At 45.0% G+C, this 20,168-nt stretch overlaps 1 protein-coding gene across 2 annotated transcripts in view; it reads left to right on the top strand.

Moving 5' to 3' along the window:
* The first annotated feature begins 1,827 nt into the window (after positions 1–1,827).
* cd63 (CD63 molecule) overlaps positions 1,828–20,168 on the top strand; it is a 50,415-nt gene continuing 32,074 nt past the window's right edge. Inside the window, exons 1-2 of one of the 2 annotated variants that reach the window (XM_041180349.1) lie at positions 1,828–1,850; positions 3,001–3,087. In XM_041180349.1, coding sequence (XP_041036283.1) covers positions 3,022–3,087 — 66 coding nt within the window. In that variant the 5' untranslated portion in view covers positions 1,828–1,850; positions 3,001–3,021. Of the gene's footprint in view, positions 1,851–2,591; positions 2,747–3,000; positions 3,088–20,168 lie in introns of those variants that run through there. The other variant, XM_041180348.1, reaches the window with a different exon arrangement.

Consider the following 20,168-nt stretch of genomic DNA (forward strand, 5'->3'; position numbering starts at 1 on the left):
CCAGGTTCATTGCCTTGCATTTTGGAACTCTTATTTTTCATTGGTGACTCTCATTAATTGAGTAGTCACTCTTAAAAAATATACAGAATCTTCCATCAGCCAGGATTTGCTCATCAGCTCCCTTCATCGTTGAGTGAAATGGTTCTCACAAGTCGCGCATGGCCTATAAGAGCCATTTTCTGAGGAGGAAGGTGGAGACAAGCTTTGATACACTCATGGTTATATATTGAACCCCAGAATGCAAGTCCCAGATCTGGTCTCGCAGCTTGCCCTAAGGTATCTGATCTTTGCCAGGCTGGAAGGAGGGGTCCTATAATAGGCCTTGGGTTGGCATGAAGGAGGGGATGTTCACTCCCCGTCATGTTGTCTGCTGCAAAGTGCACATGAACTTGTGCATATTCATGAGAATTGGACTGGTCCCACACATCCCTGGTTATGTCCCTCACACAATCAATTAACTTTCCAATATACTCACTGCCCAGGCAAATTGAGGCAATGTCGCCACTGGTGACTATTGCCCCTGGAAGGCAGCACAATTGGGAGGGGGGGGGGGGGTCATCAGTTGAGAAGAATCCAATGTGGGACCCTAAGGTTTATACTGCCATGGTCTGCCCAATTTATGTTTTATTCATTCACAGGATGTGGGCATCGCTGGCTGGGTCAGCATTTATTGCCCATCCCTAATTGCCCTTGAGAAGGTGGTGGTGAGCTGCCTTCTTGAACCGCTGCAGTCCATGTGGTGTAGGTACACCCACAGTGCTGTTAGGGAGGGAGTTCCAGGATTTTGACCCAGTGACAGTGAAGGAACGGTGATATATTTCCAAGTCAGGATAATGAGTGACTTGGAGGGGAACTTCCAGGTGGTGGTGTTCCCATGTGTCTGCTGCCCTTGTCCTTCCAAATGGTAGCAATTGTGTGTTTGGAAGGTGCTGCCTAAGGACCCTTGGTGAGTTCCTGCAGTTTATCTTGTAGATGGTACACATTTCTGCTACTGTGCATCAGTGGTGAAGGGAGTGAATGTTTGTGGAAGGGGTGCCAATCAAGCGGGCTGCTGTGTTCTAGACGGTGTCAAGTATCTTGAGTGTTGCTGGAGCTGCACTCATCCAGTGGGGCAAGTGGGGAGTATTCCATCACACTCCTGACTTGTGCCTTGGAGATGGTGGACAGGCTTTGGGGAGTCAGGAGGTGAGTTACTCGCTGCAGGATTCCTGGCCTCTGCTCTTGTAGCCACAGTATTTATATGGCTAGTCCAGTTCAGTTTCTGGTCAATGGTAACCCCCAGGATGTTGATAGTGGGGGATTCAGTGATGGTAATGCCTTTGAATGTCAAGTGGCGATGGTTAGATTCTCTCTTGTTGGAGATGGTCATTGCCTGGCACTTGTGTGGCATGAATTTTTCTTGCCACTTGTCAGCCCAAGGATATTGTTCAGGTCTTGCTGTATTTGGACATGAACTGTCTTGTCTTTAAGGGGCGTTCGAGGGGGTGAAAGTGGAGAGGCAGTGGCTGTGTGTAATCTCTACTGTAATGACATTTATTGCACTCAATGTGATGAAATGGCCCCATGCAATAATGCACTTCACAAATGGGCCAGAAAAACAGAGATCGGGAGGTGGAGTCTCGTTTTGGTGTCGAAGGTCTCTTGCTGGCTGGCTGGGAAGCCTGCCAAACCACAAGCCAATCAGGGAGTGCCAAGACCACCAGTGGGCTTTCCCCTGGAAGTCTCACTTACTGACAGCTACCGGCCAATCAGAGACTGGCAGCTCTTGTGTTCAGCAGCATCACCCTGGAGGCCGATGCTGCTGCTAGAACAACAGGCACCAGAGGCCCAGGATCGCGGAAGTGACTCAGGCAAGTAATGGGGGAGGGGGAAAATTTGCAGGGTGGGGGTCACAAGGAGAAGGGTACGGGGAGGATGGCAGCAAAGGCAGGGAATGGCTCCTTTCCCATGTTCAGTCTTTTGATCAGGCACTGTGTCCCTGTGATTGAGAGGCTCCCCTCTCCCAGGAGGTGATAAGATGGTCACACAGTTTTACCTGTCATGCCCACCACATGGCGACAGGCCAGCCTGCAGCTGTGTTAATACCAGGGGCAGTGGGATGAGGCCTTTAACTGGACATTAATTGGCCACTTAATGGCCTCAATAGGTGGAGGGGTGGGAAGGTCGACCATGGGCCTTCTTGCCCAGAATTTAATTCTGGCAGAGGCAGGAAAGCAATGGGGTTCAGGTATGGCACCATCCCACCTAGGTCAATGTCTATGCCTCCAAACTCACCACCAGGGACAGTAGAAGGGAAATCATTCAGCTCATCTTACTTCATCCATCCTTAAGTAAAATCTACAGTCCCCCACACCTCCTCCCCTGAATCACACTGACTCCTATTGCCTCCTTCTTCAGTCTGTCACTCCAGTCCGTGTGTTGACCACTGTCAGTTTGAACCCATGACTTCCGTCCCACCCCCACAAGGTCTGCTGCAGATGAATCTCTTCCGTACTATTTAGTATTTGCACATTTGTATGTCGTCCTCCATCAGGTTCCTTTTTAGCCACACAATTGTTTATCTCGCTCTCCTGACTGCTTCTCCACCTCTCTTCTAAGGGGCTGGACTATTGGCGTGGTTTGAAGCTTTTTTTTTAACGTGTAAGCTCTGCCCCTTTTACGTAGAAATCGCAGTGGTTTTGACGTCAAATTACTCGCCTGTGCTTCAGTGTGGTAGTCTTTCTGTAACAGAGTGTTAGGATTTGAGGTAGGTCTGGCTTTTAATTCTGTTTAGTCTCGATATTCGCTGATTTTTTTTCGTTTAAGAGTGTCTGCTCGACACTCACTACTGGTTCCCGACTGTTGGGAAACATGGCTGGCCTTGGGGTCCCCCACCCCCACCAAAAAGCCACGTCCTTAAGTCATGGTGCTGGCCCCTGTTGTTTCTTCCCCAGACTTGCTTTTAAATGTTAACGATTTTTTTGAAAAAATTGAACATATGTATGTTTTTCCCCCTTTCAGAGAACCCCACTCGAGTGAAAAATGGCTGTAGAAGGAGGAATGAAGTGCGTCAAGTATCTGATATTCATATTTAACTTCTTGTTTTGGGTGAGTGAGTTTTATGTCACTTTCGCCGTTAATTTCCCCGAGTGTCTTTTTCAGTGTGTGGAAATAAGCAGGAATGGCGCGGTCTCGAAGGGGGTAAGTATCAGTAATCGATGCAACCGGACTACAGTTAAATTATTCTGTCAAAGTAGCAGGTTTGGCAAATGTCAGTCTATACTAGTGTTGGAACCGCGCAGAGAAAAGTTAATTAATATTGTTTCCCACTCCATTTGTAACAAAAGTGCAGCTATCGTCCTCGTTTTTAGAATGTTGGTTCGGCTTTTTTCTATTTGAAAAGTCTTATTTACTGCCACATGCAATTTTTTTTTGTCTCGATTAGCGCTTTCCTTGATTAATGTTAAACTCCGATGCACAATATTGAGTCCTTGAACAAAACATCGCTCGCCTGCCAAAACTGAGGCTCCCTTTAACCGAGGGACCAGCTACGTGGACAGTGATTTTTTAGTTTGGAAAGCACCCTGTGTGTGACTTTGGAAATCCAAGATATGTTAGAGGGCTTCGTCATCTAGTTGAGTTAGGGAGAGAGGAAGGAAATGAAGCGTGTGTAAAAGGTCGGGGAGGGGGTGGTGGGTTAGGAAATTGTGTGTGTGAGAGAGAACCAGATTGTGTGTGCCGAGATTGGAAAAACAGTTGTTTTGGGCGGAGAATTGGGTTTTTTGTCTGTGTTTTGTTTTTTTCTTGGTTGGGGGGTGGGGGGGGGGGGGGTGTCGAGAAAGGTAAAACAGGTAAAAAAAAAAAAATCTTTTCCTTGAGGAAAACTAGGATGATCTGTATGGAAGGATTAGGATTGTTTTGAGCCGAGAGCGGCTTTTTGAGCCGCTGAAGATTCCATGACTGAATTGAGTGGGAGTTGACTGATTTATTTGTACAAGCGAGATGTGTTGGGTTGCGGTAACCTTGCTTTATTTTCCGTGTCTCTTTCTCCTACCCCCCCCTCCCCCGCCCCGCCCGCAACTCCCAGTCCCACTTCCTGCACTACCCTTTTTTCAAAATTGAATGTTTACAAACAGGAATTTCAAGTTTTTCAAGCTGAAAATTCTCTGCAAGGGCCCGGAGGGGAGGGTAGTGGATTTGTTAATGCGGCTGATTGTTAAACTAATGCTAGAAATCCTTAGATCTGGCAGGATCTGTGGAGAGAATAATCAGAGTTAGCCTTTCGGGTCAATGACCGTTCATCAGAACTGTCTGGGGTTAGCCCCACTCCAACTGAGATGAATACGAAGCATAAAAATGACTCACTTTTTACATATATTTTGTAGCGTTGGGGTCCTGGGCTAGTATCACTTGATTATTCCATCACGCTGCTCAAGCAGTTCCTAGTTTGTTTTAATGTTGCTATTTAATCTCTCTCGCTGGTGAAATGTTTGTCATGTTGATAGTGAGAAGCATTATTTTCTCTCAAATGGATGCTTCTAGAATTGTGGTTGTGGGGGGAGGGAAGCCACAGGGATTGAGAGTTTAACTTTAAATCAGACAGCTTTTGGGTAAGGGGACAGTCCACTGTTTTACTGAGAGTCCCACGTGCTTACTCAAGTTTTGCCCTACTTGGCTCCAGAACCCCTCAAGGAAATGCTTCTTGAATGAGATCATGGGCTGTACCCTGATGTGGGAGGGACAGGGTGGAAATTGGGGGATGTACTGAGAAGAAATTTTTTTCTTTTTCATGGGATGCAGGTGTCGCTGGCAGGGCCAGCATTTGTTGCCCACCCCTAATTGCCCTTGAACAGAATGGCTTGCTAGACCATAGAGGGCTATGCAGGGTCAACTACATTGCTGTGGGTCTGGAGCCCCATGTTGGCCAGACCAGGTAAGGAGGGAAGATTTCCTTAATTGATCATAGTTGTCACAGTCACCATTACTGAGACTAGCTTTATATTCCAGATTTATTAATTTGAATTTAAATTCCACTGGCTGCCATGTTGGGATTTGAGTCAGAGGCCCTAAAAGTATAGCCTGGGCCTCTGGACTACTGGTCTACTGACATTACCACTACACTACCATCTCCCCAGTGTATCTGGGTGTAATGACTGCTAACTGGGAGGATTCTTAAATGTTTACTGTTATTGTGCCTGTGACGGGACACTTTTTGGCTATTATATATTGATCAATCTACAGCTACTGAGTATAATATATAATTGTTTGATAATACAGAACTTGAGTTGCTGGGGAAAAAAAAGGAGACTTTTTTTGTCAAAGCTTTTTGCCTTGCACTCATCAGGACAATTGCAAGAATACCAAAGGCAGGGGAAACAGCAATTTTTATACTATTCTATATGAGAAGAGAGTGTTGATTGGTTGGCAAGTGGACTCTGGTGGAGGCGTCGCCATGGCGAATGCACCAGTTGATGGTGATTGACAGTTAACTGCTAAGCATGGTTTGAAATCTGAGCCAGGCAGCTTGACTCTGGTTGAGACATTGCCCTAGGGAAGGGCAGGGAAACCACAAGGGTTGAGGGGAGGGAAACAACAGGGGTTGGTATAAATTTGTTGCTTTCCCCTGACACTGGTATTTTCTTATGAATTGTCCTGATGAGTGCAAGACAAAAATCTTTGACAAAAAAAAGTCTCTCTCCTTCAGCAATAAATTGTTTCCCCAGTTTACAGTTGGAAAATTCTTGCGAGCTATCCCGATGAGTGCCAGACGAATAGCTTTGATAGCATGCCTTTGTAACATGTATAACCCCACTCAGATGGTCTTGTGTTGAAAGATGGCCTCGTGACTTTTGACATCCTGTCTACTATGAAGTGTACCCACTGCCTTGCCAGACCCTGATTGAGAATGCATCAAATGACAACTTGCTTTACATTAAAGGCATGATTATAAATGCATTTCAAAGACTTTCACAGGAATGTTAGCAAACAAAATTTGACACTGGTCCATGTAATGAGATATTAGGACAGTTGCACAAAAGCTTGGTAGGTTTTTAAGAGGGGCAAGGTTTAGTGAGAGAATTCTTGAGTTTTTTTGTTCTCAACTTTGGCTGAACCAGCAATGGTGAAGGGGTTCAAAATTTGGGGTGCTCAAGGCCACAACTTGAAGTAGAGAGATCTAAGAGAGTTGTAGAGCTGAAGGAGTTTGGGATGGGGAGAACAAGGCCATGGAGGGATTTGAAAATGATGCCAAGGTTTTTAAAATCTAGGTGCTGCTTAATGTCGGTCAGCAAACACCGGGGTGATAGGTGAATGGGACTTAGTGTGAGTAAAGGTAGACAGAGTTTTGGATGAGCTGGGTTTTGAGAGTAGAATGTGGGCAATTGGCCTTGGAACAGAGTTGATGCATCTTTGTTTTCCACTTTCTCTCAAACCTCACCCTCTTAATACTCAAAAGATGGCATCTGGATTTTTAAGAGCGAACCATAAAGTTTCATTGTGCTCCGTCATCTTCAGATGAGTGCAGATGCTTATAGATTGGTGATCCATATGGCCAGCATTCGTTGAGATTGCCCAAGGCAGTTCAGTAGCACCTGCAATATAGTTTTTGCTTTGTGACTTAGCAAAGTAATGTAGAGCAACAACAAGGCAAAGGTGTGACATCGAGGCCCGTGCTTCGGGTTTAGCTAGTGTGAAGTTAACTCTTTAGTCAGCCGGTCTGCTGGGCAGCCTGTGTTAGTGAAGTGCAACTAGAACAGTTTGGTCTGACTGCAGCATATTTTTAAACTAAAAGTGCTAACTGAACTTGTGGTGAGTGCTACCAAAATAGTGAAAATGAGGCAATAGTGAAATCTGTTCTTCACACACAAGGGTGGTAGAGGTTTGGAACACACTTCAGCAAAAAGCAGTTGATGCTAAATTAATTGATTTTAACTCTGAAATGGATAGGATTTTAGTCACCGGTATTGAGGGGTATGGGCTAAGGGGTGTGTATATGGAGTTAGGTTGCAGATCGATCATGAGCTCATTAAATGGCAGAACAGGTTCGAGGAGCTAAATAGCCACTTCCTGTTCCTGCGTTCCACACCACCTGAGGCAGGCATTGCACTCTTCTGGGGTGAAGTTTGTGACTGGCTACTGGGGAAAGTTTCATCAAATTGAGAACCATTTTTTTTTTCTTTTGGAGGCTGCTTGCCACCCAGAAAGTCTGAACTGCAAGATTTTTGATACCTTGTAGCCTTGAGCCAGATGATTGAAGGCTGTAGTTCATTGCACCACATGGTGCTCTGTACTTTTTTTCTTCTTCCCCACTCCATCCATTCTGGTTATTCTCTCTCTTCTTTCCCCCCCCCCCCTCCCCAATTATTAATGCCAGCATTTGTAACACCAAAATGGAGCTCCCGAGGCCCTACCTGCACCACTTTTGGGCAGGTTGTTTCAGTGTACGTGCTTTAAGTATGTCAAGGCTCTTCCTTCGTGGGTAGGTTGACATTTTCCCGTAAGACGTTGCAGCATAGCTTCCCACCCTGTGTCATGGACCACTCTGCATGATGGGAAATGGGCTGCCATGTTCTTGCTGCCAGCCTAACTGTACATTGTTGAAATTGGTAGTTCTTATTAAAGCACTTTTTTAAACTCTTATATTTTTCTTTTACTTCCCTCCTGGCCCCCAGGCAATGATACTAGGCTTGTTAACTTTGATTTAAAGCTTCATCACATGACCTCCAACTGCCCCACCCAGTCATAGCATTCTTTTTCATCATCTCATTTTTCTAATTAATACAGAAGAATTTAGTGAGAAAAACATGACTTTTTAAATGCCACTATGCTGTTTAACCTGTATTGCTTACAGCCGTGTCCAGAAGATTAATCTCTCTGGAGGGTTGGCAACCTTGGGGCTGTTAAAGGGAGTATTTTTCCTGTGCTATTTTTTTTTAACTTGCATCAGCTTACTGAGAGAGACTTTTTAAAATCATTCATTCAAGGGACGTGGGCTTCGCTGGCTGGGCCAGCATTTATTGCCTATCCCTAGCTGCCCTTGAGAAGGTGGTGGTGAGCTGCCTTCTTGAACCGCTGCAGTCCATGGGGTGTAGGTACACCCACAGTGCTGTTAGGGAGGGAGTTCCAGGATTTTGATCCAGCGACAGTGAAGGAACAGCTGATATTTCCAAGTCTATTAAGCGCTGCCACTGTTTGTGGAATACTTCTTTCCGATTTCTCTTCGCAGAGATGATCGGAACAGCGATTAACTCGTTTTTATTTTTAATATTCTCATGGGGGCCAGGCCAGTGATTTTAATTAATGGAATTAATGTTTTTTTCTTGCTACTAAATAGTGCTTTATTTAAGATTGGCCACATTCTGAATGGTAGCCCAATTTTGCAATCTTGTAACTACTTTTCAAGCAATACCAACCCTCCCCCGACCCAACCTAATGAATTTGTGCGGTATTTCTTCATCTTCTTTCCTGTACTTGAGTTCTCTTCTATTTAGAAAATAACTGTCAATCATGAAGTGCCACATGCTGTACTGCTATATCATACCAGAAATGTCACAACAAGCATGCAAACCTATCACAACTATTAGTGTGGCTGCCAGAATGTGGTCTTGCACATGACCGACAGTGTCTTTTTAAAAAAATTTATTTATTCATGATATGTGCTGGCTAGGCCAGCATTTATTGCCCATCCCTAATTACCCTTGAGAAGGTGGTGGTGAACTGCCACCTTGAACTGCTGCAGTCCATGTGGTGTAGGTACACCCACAGTGCTGTTAGGGAATTCCAGGATTTTGAACCAGTGACAGTGAGGGAACGGCGCTATATTTCCAAGTCAGGATGGTGAGTGGCTTAGAGGGGAACTTGCAGGTGGTGGTGTTCCCATATAGCTTCTGCCCCTTGTCCTTCTAGGTGATGGAGGTTGCAGGTTTAGAAGGTCAAAGGAGCTTTGGTGAGTTCCTGCAGTGCATTTTGTAGATGGTACACACTGCTGCTACAGTGTGTCGGTGATGGAGGGAGTGAATGTTTAAGCTGGTGGGTGGGAGTCAGAAGGTGAGTTGCACTCTGCAGAATTCCCAGCCTCTGACCTGCTATTGCAGCCACAGTATTTATATGGCTAGTCCAGTTCAGTTTCTGGTCAATGCTAACCCCCAGGATGTTGATAGTTGGGGATTCAGTGATGGTAATACAATTGAATGTCAAGGGGCGAAGGTTAGATTCTCTTATTGGAGACGGTCATTGCCTGGCACTTGTGTGGCATGAATGTTACTTGCTGTTTATTGGCCTACGCCTGATTGTTGTCCAGGTCTGAAGATGGTAGCAAATGCTTCAGCCTAGTCTTTTGTACTGATTTGCTGGGCTCCTCCATCATTCAGGATGGGGATATTTGTGGAGCCTCCTCCTCCAGTGAGTTGTTTAATTGTCCACCACCGCTCACGACTGGATGTGGTAGTACTGCAGTGCTTAGATCTGATCTGTTGGTTGTGGGATCACTTAGCTCTGTCAGTGGTATGCTGCTTCCTCTGTTTAACATGCAAGTAGTCCCGAGTTGTAGTGTCACCAAGTTGACACCTCATTTTTGGGTATGCCTGCCCTCTTCTTTGAAGCAGGGCTGATCCCCTCGCTTGATAGTAATGGTAGAATGGGGGATATGCTGGGCCATGAGGCTACGGATTGTGGTTGAATACAGTTCTGCTGCTGCTGATGGCCCACAGTCCCTCATGGATGCCCAGTTTTGAATTGCTAGATCTGTTTGAAATCCATCCATTTAGCACGATGGGTATCCTCAATGTGAAGACGGGACTTTATCTCCACAAGGACTGTCTGTTGGTCATTCCTTCCAATACTGACATGGACAGATGCATTTATGGCAGGCAGGTTGGTGAGAACAATGTCAAGTAGATTTTTCCCTCATCATTCCCTTGCCACCTGCTGCAGACCCAGTCTGGCAAATATGTCCATTAGGGCTGGTCAGTAGTGGTGATGGATATTGAAGTCTCCCGCCCAGAGTACATTCTGTGCCTTTACCACCCTCAGTGCTTCCTCCAGCTACATCCAGCTTTGGTGAAGTTATTGCATGAACTGCCTTGAGCTCGCAATTTTATGTTGGTTGAGAGTAGGTGCTTTGAAGTCTAACCTGACTGCAATATTACTCTGGTAGCATTCTTTCCATGTTCTACCTCTTCCTGGGTTTGGCTAGAATCGTACAGCACAGAAGGAGGCCACTCAGCCCATTGAGTCTGCACTGGCTCTTATGAAGAGCTGGGCTGGTACCTTGCCCAGTGCTGCTTCACACGTAAAGCATTGGCTGGTGCCTGCAGTCTATTCGACTATAGAGGCCTGGCAATGCATTCCAGCTTTGCACTTGCTCTGAGGTGAGTGGCTAGCAATTGGGAGTGGGAATCCTGGCTATACCACCCCGAAAGCTCAGCCCCAATTGAAACTGCTGCACAACCCTACTTTGCACTGAGGTAGAAATGAAGGTGAAGTAATTGGGGAAGTGGGAGGGAGAGGGCAATGAGGGGTGAGGAAAAAGGAAGCAAGCCAGGGTGGTGTATGACAAGTGGGTGGGGAGGAGGTAAGCAAAGAAGAGGGTGCAGACGGAGAGCTAACTAGGAAATGGGATGATGGAGGAAGAGAGTCTGACAAACCAGTGGGTTTGGGGCAAAGAAACACAAGATGGGAAGAGTAGGATGCAAGCTAGTGTAAATAAATACAGACGTGGGGGAAGAGAGAGAAAGTAATAACCTCTATAGAGACAAAGGAAGTAGAGGTGAAATGGCAGGAAGGAAGAGTCTGTGTGAGAAGGAAATGGGACAAGAGCTCTTTTTAAGGATACAAATCAGTGTTTGGAGCATACGAGTGTTGGTTTGGGGGGAGCTACTGAATTGTTGTCAATTGGATCTATTGATCTGCTGGGGTTTGTAAGCTGTGAGCAAATGCAGGCTTAATTTATTTTTAACCACTCTCCTCCAGGGAAATTTGAGGTCATTTTGTGTGCATTAGAGCATTGGTGCCAAGGAATAGTTCAAAAGTGGATCTCTGCTTGTTTCTTAAAACTAAATCCTCCATTTCAAGGTGTTCAGAAGTGTAGAATCATCCCTGCTCTGTTTTTTAACCTTGTATTTTAAGAACTGGATGTTTTAACTCTTTGCCCTTTCTCAAACCTGTTCATTTTTTTGTTTATTGGCACTCTTTGGGGCACCAGTTATTCTAAATGGAGGCATGTGATCTCTGGGCCTTGCCCTTGTGTTGCCAACTCTCGAGGATTGCCCTGAAGTCTCCAGGCATTGAAGATTTTATCTCCTGGGCACTGCTATGAGCAGCTTGAGAGAAATCGTAGAGGTATTAAGTTTTTATTTCTGCCACTTAGTTGTTAAAACAAAATAGAGATGAGGTGAGAGTTTATGTGATGAAATTACCAGGTTTATGTCCAGCCAGAGTTGGCAACCCTACTTGCCCTAAGTTGAATGCTACTTGTGTGCCTGCAACTGCCCCCAACACCAAATTGGAGGGCACTTAAAAGGGGTGCTGTTTTCCACCCTACCCATCTTCATAATCATAATATGAAGCATTGGTTCCCAAATGTTTGTTTTGAATGTAAGTTTGTTGCTTTATATTTATGCCATTGAATATGGTGAGAGTTTTAATCACTGCCAATGTCCACCTGTTGGAAGAAATTTGAAGTTGGGGGTGAAATGAGAATCCGAAACGGGCAACTCTTGATGCACAAAGTTCATCAAGAAATCTTCCTGTTTTGGGAAAAATCCTTTGGGTCTCAACTAACAATGTGAACCAGGCCTTTTTGTCTTCTGATGCTCATGGAGCTGTGTATTTATTTTTCTGTTTTTATTTATTTTTTTCTTACTAGCTACTTAAATTACCCTGAAGCCTGTTGGGATGATAACACATGCCTGGTTTTCGGTGCAGAGGCTGCCATGAGTTGGCTCTCCGAAATGAATGTAATCTGGCCATTATCTTGCTGTGCCTAAAGAGGCTCAGCAATATTTTTGGGGAGGGGATTAGGGTCCGATTAATGTGAGTAGAAAACCGCCTTTCATGTCCATGGACAAGCTGGAAGAGTGCTGCTCGGTCATTGTGGGGAGATGTGAACAGTCCACAAGAACTTGGTTTCTTTCATTGAGTTACCTATTAAGACAAAGTGATGTTCACACTAGGTTTGCAGTCAATTGTGTGAGAAGGGGTTTCCATTTGAACTGTGGCAAATACTAGCGTTACAGTGATGGGCTGTGCTATTTTTGCCTTTGTGTGATTATAAAGTAAGCATCCCACAGCATTAAATTGCAACTTCACAGCCTTAATGTACAGCCAGAACTTGACATTGTGCCTACTTTGTGTCTCAGGAATAGGTCCCAAGAGATTTCAATTTTTTTTAATAAAAGGGATGCCAATTAACCAATGGAAGAGTTATTAGTACATGGTGAAAAGGTCAGTTGAAGTGGTGGGTTCTAGGGAGGAGAGGGAGTTGGAGAGGTTGAGGGGTTTGGGATGGGGTGGGGGTATAAAAATGAAAGACTTCACAAATTTGTGTTGGGACAATGTGCAAAGTAAGCCAAGTGATGGCACCTCATTATCTCCTCTCCCCACCCACCCAAATATTCTGGGAACAGAATTCAGCCAGCTCCCAGAGTTGAGGATGTAAATCCAGCTCGACAACCATCCTCAATGAGAGTCTTTGCCTGTCTTGAGAAACGTAGACAGACATCTGTCTCAGTCATCTGGAATATATTTTTTAGAATCCCTTGAAGTTTTCATTCTTCCACTTCATTCCCATTTGGTATAGATAGCTGGCGGGGGCTGTGGAAATGTCGTGTAACAAAAGTAAATGTAACTTCTGAAGCTGCTTTAGTTGGGTCTGTTAGAACTCTTGATACAGCTGCCAAATGTTTTTTGAGGAGTGAATTGCTAGTATGTCACTCCCCTGTATGTCACTCAAACTCTCTGTATAGTTGGACGATAGGTTAATCTTTAAAGTCTACAGTGTAGAAATAACTAGCCCCTTAGTGGGGTGGGGGGGAGTCCAGAACAAGAGTATAGCCTAAAATTAGAGCTAGCCCGTTCAGGGGTGATGTTAGGAAATGCTTCTTCACAGACAGGATAGTGGAAATCTGGAACACTTGTCCCAACGAGGCTGAGAGTCGATTGGAAATGTCAAAACTGCGATTGTTTTTTGTTTGGTTTAAGGATATTAAAGTATATGGAACCAAGGCAGGCAGATGGAGTTAAGATACAGTTCAGTCATGATCCAGTGGAATGGGGAATGGGCTCAAGGCTGAATGGTCTCCCTGTTCGTACCTGTACACCTTTTTGGCAGCCAGTGTCCGGCTGGTCATTGGTTCTCTGAGAAAAGGCCTGTGTAGCCCCCTCTTATGTTTTGGTGTTGGGGTTGGGGGTTGGAATGAGCAAGAGAGGGAATGCTGCTCACTTGCAAAACAACAAATACAGAGGCCAGTTGTTTCACAAATTTGGCCTTTCCACTTTCTTCACCTGAAAGTAATGCCCACATGGTGTGCTGTCAAGTAGCTGCCCAATAGGCAGGGAGTGGTGAGGATTGTAATTAATGAATTAATTCCAGCCTTCTAAATTAAATACATAGATGCGCCACTTCTTGTGTCACCTGTGGCCATTATCTGATTTCCCCTGGCATGTTTGGAAAGGTAACTCTTTTGAGTACAAACACGTTTCCATCTGTTTTTTCAGATGAAGTTACATTGTTTCATAGTTTGCCATTGTGAGATTTGAACTCTTGATAATCTTTTAAATGAAAACCAAATCAACAAAATTGGGATAAATCAGGCACAGCCCCTAATTCAGGTCAGCTGTAAAACCAAGAACAAAGTTTAAAGGAAACTTACAAACTTTAAATCAAAATGTGATTAAAGGGGTCAACAAAACACCCCAGTCCCCGCGGTGCCCACCGAGCACGGAAGGCCTCGAGAGTGCCAGCAGACACCGCGTGCTCCTTCTCCAGGGACATCTGGCAGCGAACGTAGCCGCGGAAGAGGGACATTAACATGTTTCCATCTGTTCCTATTCAGATGAAGTTACATTGTTTCATAGTCTGCCATTGTGAGATTTGAGCTCTTGATCTTGGGGTTACAAGCCCAGTACCATAACCACTTGGCTATTTAGGCATTTTTAAAGGATGTTCGTGAACCAGATTGGTTTTTACAACAAGCATCTCACGGTCATCATCAGACTTTTAATTGCAGGTTTTTATTGAATTCAAATTTCACCATCTGCCATGGTGGGATTTGAACCCTGGCCCCCAGAGCATTACCCTGGGTCTCTGGGATACCAGTCCAGTGATAATACCACTATGCCACCAGCTGCCCCCTTATCAGTGTAACTCTTTCGAGTACAAACACGTTTCCATCTGTTCCTATTCAGATGAAGTTACATTGTTTCATAGTTTGCCATTGTGAGATTTGAACTCTTGATCTTGGGGTTACAAACCCAGTACCATAACCACTTGGCTATTTAGGCCAAGCATGTTTGGAAAGGTACTGATCCAGGCAGACCTAGAGATTCCATGTTGAATTCCTCATTTTTTAGTTTGGACTTCACACCCCTTGCCTAATTCCAGAGAGGGGAAAGTCAGCAACAGATTTGAACTTGTGTTGCAATATTCACACTTTCTACCAGCTGCCATTTTGAGGAAGATATTGAACCTGCTCTAAATGCTAACTTTGCTTATCTTTCAACTCCTCCAATAAGGAACAGATTTGCAGTTCTATATAATGCCTTTCCTGGCCTCTGGATGTCCCAAAGTGCTTTACAGCCAATGAGTACTTTTTCAATTGTATTCACTGTTGTAATGTAGAAACACAGCAAGCTCCCACAAACAGCAATGTGATAATGACCAAATTGTTGGTTGGTTGACTGATTGAGGGTTAAATCATGGCAAGGAGATGCAGGGAACTCTCCTACCTTTCTTTGAAATCTCTAACCTCCATGAGCAGACAGGGCCTTGTTTAATGTCTGATCTGAAAGACTGCAGCTTTGACAGTGCAGAATATCCCTTAGCACCTGGTGTGTTAGCCTGGCTATCTAGTTACTAAAAAACCGGAAACGCTGGAAAAACGCAGCAGTATCTAGTTACTCACGTTAGAAGGTGCTCGTGCTCTGGCTGGGAGGGTGCAGTCCTGACACTGATACTCCCAGCCCACCATAGAGCTATTCCTCAGGATGAATTGGCACACTCAGCAATTGGGGGAGGAAACTGGGGTGAGGGGGTAGAAAAGTGGCCAAGTCACCTTGCCCTCCCACAGACTACTGGATTACAGTAATTGTTCTGTTTACTTTGGGAGCTGCCAGTCACAAGGGTGTGTCGGGACCACTGGCGCCTGTGGCCATGGCCCATCCCCCAGTCCATTGTGATGTCCATTTTTTTCTTCAAGCGCTGTACTGTTGTCTCAGCAGTCCAGATGTTTTAGCAATATTTTTATTTCTCTGAAGCCAGTTATAACTCCCCACCAACTAAAGCAGTATAGATCAAAGAGTTTGGAATTTGCTTGGTTTCTGTGGCTCAATACTGTAGACAGCCATGTGTGGGCATTGAGAGAGTCATGGGCGGAAATGAGTGTATCCCTCTCTTTTCCCCCTCAAAACTGGCCTCGGACATGTAACTGGTTTGGGATGATGCTGTATAATGCATGACTGGCAAAACAACAAGGCCCATGATAGCACTGCTAAGCCATTGACAGTGATGCCATTACGAAAGCTGATTGCCTCCAATTCTAACTGACTTGTGAAGTGATGTCAGTGGCATCAAAAGTGCACAACACCTCTTTGAGGGTGGGGTGGGGAGGAGGAAAGTGCTGAATAGTTGACATCTATGTAATGGGTGTGTTGCTCTTGGGTTTGCCATGAATAATCTGATACTCCCCAGTGTAGTACGAGGGCACGCTGCACTGTTGGAGGTACAGTCTTTCGCATGAGATGTTAAATTGAGGTCCTGTTTGCTCTTTTGGGTGTTTTATACTTTGAAGAAGAGCAGAGGCGTTTTCCCTGATCCTTGTCAATGTTGTCTGGTCATCTCTTTTCTGTTTGTGGGAACTTGTTGCATGAGATGATGGTCACAAGTCAGCTATGCTTTTAAAAAAGGGCTTCATTGCTTTTAAAGTGCTTTTAAGGTGTCTTGAGGTCATGACATGCATTTTAAATAGAGCTTTTCATCTTCAGATTGCCTGAGCAATCTGATTTTTGATGCTGCATGCATATTGAACTCTAGACTCCGGGTCCTGACACCACCCCCCCGCCCCCCCCCCCCCCCCCCCCCCCCCAACAGGTCAGCAGTACTCTGTGGGATTTGTTAAAATTGAAGAACCAAATTGGTGCTGTGAGTTGGTGAGAATAGGTCATAACAGAAGATTGGTGCTTGAATACTCGTGCCTCTGTATCTGCTAGTTCCGTCCTGGAATTGGCTTTGAACAGGGCTGAAATTGGGAGTGGGAAGAGGATTCTGTGTTTTATATTTCACCTATCTACTGTATAGTGTAAATACATTAAGGTTTGGGTGTTGACATGCACAGAAATTTCCTTTCTCTAGGTAGAGGATTTCTCCCTTGTGTCAGTCTTGTGTTCTCTTTTAGAGGAAGCAACCTGACTTAAAAAGTTGATTTGTGTGGTGGGGTGTGGTGTACTTCCACATTGGCGCATGTCGATATTATCGAGGAAGGACAGATAAATCATCAGAAGACTTTGGGAGGTTTCTGGCACACTATTCACTGCCTTGTGACTGTGTGTCGTTGCGGATGCTTTTTGATTTTTAACCCTCTGAGGTTAAACATACATTTGCTTCCAGTTCACCAGGGCGATATTTCTATTGTAGTATAGGTCAAGTACATCCAGAGAAATGGATGCCTTTTTTAAAACCATGATATAAGCTTTGCTCTGTTTATTCTGTGGAGTACAAGTGGCATCCAGAGGCAAAGATGGGCAGAAAGGACTGTCTTTAGTGCCAAAATCTGCTGGCTACCAAGCTCTGCACCTCACCACACCTCCGTGTGCAGACCAGCATTTGTAATTTACAATTTTTTTTGCTATCACTGGCTTGTATTGGACTTTCCTTTTTAAAGCTTCACTCATGACTTCTGAAGAGCGTTTTGTTTGGGATCGGCCCTGAGCTGCAGCACACAAGTCAGATTCAGAACAGCGGAAGCCTGCGCATAATAAAAAACTGGGCTGCCTGCGCAAAAGCACCACCCAAAGTCTGCGCATAAGCAACTGGACAACAGCAAAGCCAGCAGCCCTTGCTACACTAGAGAAATGTTGGCCATTCTCATTCCAGAGGACGTTGAATAGTAGTCCAGGAGGTGCCTTCTCCCTGGATTATAAATTGGCATTAGGGAAGTTGCTGTTCACTTAATTTGCAGTTCAGATTCTTTTTGCTTGTTGGCTCCTGTTCAGCTGGAAGCAGGCAAGTGTGTGTCAGTCTCCAAGTCTCGTAAAAGCCAGTGAGGAATCTCCCAAGTTCACCTAGCTGCAGGCAGCACTAACACTGCTGTTGCTATACACAATCAGTGCCTGTGTGTCTTTTTTTCCCAAAACCAGACTTCAGGGGTGGGTTACCTCTTGATTTCTTTGAACATGATGCGTTGAATGATGCTGCTTTCCAATGTTCACTGTAAAAAGTCAAACCACAATCACCTTCTGAAATCAACCCTCATCCAGTGACCAATTTACACGAGTGCTTTTTTAAAAAAAAAATACATAAAGGTTTTTTTTTTTTACTTTGCAGCTGGGGTGGAGCCTTTAGCTCAGTGGTCCTCTTCTCTCCTCCTGAGCCAGAAGGTGCAGGGTCTGAATCCTGCCAAGTCTTACAAGTGGAGACCAGAGCTCCGATTCTGAATTCTGGGTTGCTGTCCAGTGGCCGCTTTGTATCCAATAGGTGAGAATATCGCCTGCCCCTCACCAAACCCTCATAATATGGGCAGTTGGAGCCCATGGAACCTTCCTGCAATCTAGTACTAACCTCCCTATCAAAGTGGATATGATCATGAAAGAAGTGTTCGTGTCATGGACTGTTAATCAGCCCGAGAGTCCTTCCATTACTATGTTTTGTGGGAAGATAAACCAACTTGATGGCTCTTGATTTTTGAATGATTTGTTCCTTTTCCTCTCCCCTGCCACTATCCTTCTGTCACAAGTCAAGCCAGGAAGTCTAGCTAGCAAAGCTGACTAAGCAAAGAGGGCATTTGGAGCATGTACCTCCACTATGCTGTGCTAACTCAATGTTATTAGAATTTACACAGCTCTTTGCTGCCTAGTTGATACTCAGTAACTATAAAGCTGGGGGAAAAAATCTTTGAGGAGCTTCGATTTCACTGAGGCGGCTTCAGGCCAGTCCACATCTAACAACTTGCTCTGAAAACTCTGCTCACATTTTGACAGCTGTGATAAATTGCACCACTGCAGCAGAGGTGATCAACATTCTAAATAAGACAACCTGTAACATTTTGAAAAGAAAAAAATCTAATGTTAATGGACCCTTTTTTTAAAGAAAAGAATTCTAGAATCTGGATCCACATCATTGCTAAAAGCTGATCAGTTCTTCCTTGGGCCACACCCTATCTGTATACCAAATTTTGTTGAAATCCATCCAGTAGTTTTTGATATATTGTTTACAGACTAACAAACGGGTGAAAACGTGACCTCGCCATTGAAGGCAGGTAAAAAGAAAAATTGGCCTGTGATGTGGTGCAAGGCGCATGGGCCCTTTTTTCTTTCCCAGTGTAACTGATGGCAGGGGAATCGTGTCCGTGCTGGCTGTTGCTCTGTGGTACTTGAATCACATGGCAAGAAACTCCCACAAGACAGGTTTGCGCAGGGAGTATTTTGAGCTGCGTCAGGCCTTTTGTGTGTAGGCCAAGCACACGCAAGTTTCAAATGAATGTTTCCATTACCGCTATCTTGCACTGTGGATACTAACAATTGATATTTTTATTTAGGATTGATGCAACTATGAGGCGACAGCGCTAAGACCAGCCCCTTTTCGCAAACTCATGACATTCTAATGTGACAAAGCAGCAGGGGGAAAAATCTTGTGCGCAAGCAGGATTGGGCTTCTTGGACTAGGTTGGGGGTCTCTGGCTATAGCTTGATCTGGTCGCGCTGACCTGCGTTGGCTCATGTTCCTGCTGTATCTGGTTCTAATTTTTGAACAATTCTCCTCATTTTTAAAGTCCTCTGCAGTCTTACCCTTCCCCCTTCTCTAGGTCCTACAACCTTGCAGTTCTCTAATTGTGCCCTTGTACACATCCAAGAGCTGAATCACTCTGCCAATGGCAGCCATGTCTTCAGCTTCCTGGGTCCTAAGTTTTTTTAAAATTCATCCATGGGATGTGGGTGTTGCTGGCTAGGCCAGCATTTAGTGCCCTTGAGAAGGTGGTAGTGAGCTGCCTCCTTGAACCGCTGCAGTCCCTGTGGTGTAGGTACACCCACAGTGCTATTCAGGGAGGGAGTTCAGCTACAGTGAAGGAACATTGATATATTTCCAAGTCAGGATGGTGAGTGACTTGGAGGGGAACTTCCAGGTGGTGGTGTTCCCATGTGTCTGCTGCCCTTGTCCTTCTAGACGGTAGTGCTTGTGGGTTTGGAAGGTGCTGTCAAAGGAGCCTTAGTGAGTTGCTGCAGTGCATCTTGTAGATGGTATACACTGCTGCCACTGTGTTGTTGGTGGAGGGAGTGAATGTTTGTGGATGGGGTGCCAATCAAGCAGACTGCTTTGTCCTAGATGGTGTTGAGCTTCTTGAGTGTTGGAGCTGCACTCACCCAGACAAGTGGAGAGTATTCCATCACACTGCTGACTTGTGCCTTGTAGATGGTGGAGAGGCTTTGGGGAGTCAGGAGGTGACTTACTCACAGCAGGATTCCCAGCCTTTGACCTGCTGTTGAATACTGTGGCTAGATATGGCTCGTCCAGTTCAGTTTCTGTGGAATTACCTCCCTAAATCTCGCCCTCCCCTCTTTGAGATGCTCCTACCTCTGACCAAGCTTTTGGTCACCCATCCGAACCTCCTTATGTGGCTCAGTGTCAAATTTTGTTCATTAACCACTTCTGTGAGGTTCTTTTGGGATGCTTTCACTGGATGACTGGCACTATATAAATGCAAGTAGTTGTTGTTTGAGCTTCCTTCACTCCTGGTATAAGGAGTTTCTGTACAATCGCAAGA

The sequence above is a fragment of the Carcharodon carcharias genome, chromosome X, assembly GCF_017639515.1.
Source record: "Carcharodon carcharias isolate sCarCar2 chromosome X, sCarCar2.pri, whole genome shotgun sequence".
NCBI classification, from domain to species: domain Eukaryota; kingdom Metazoa; phylum Chordata; class Chondrichthyes; order Lamniformes; family Lamnidae; genus Carcharodon; species Carcharodon carcharias.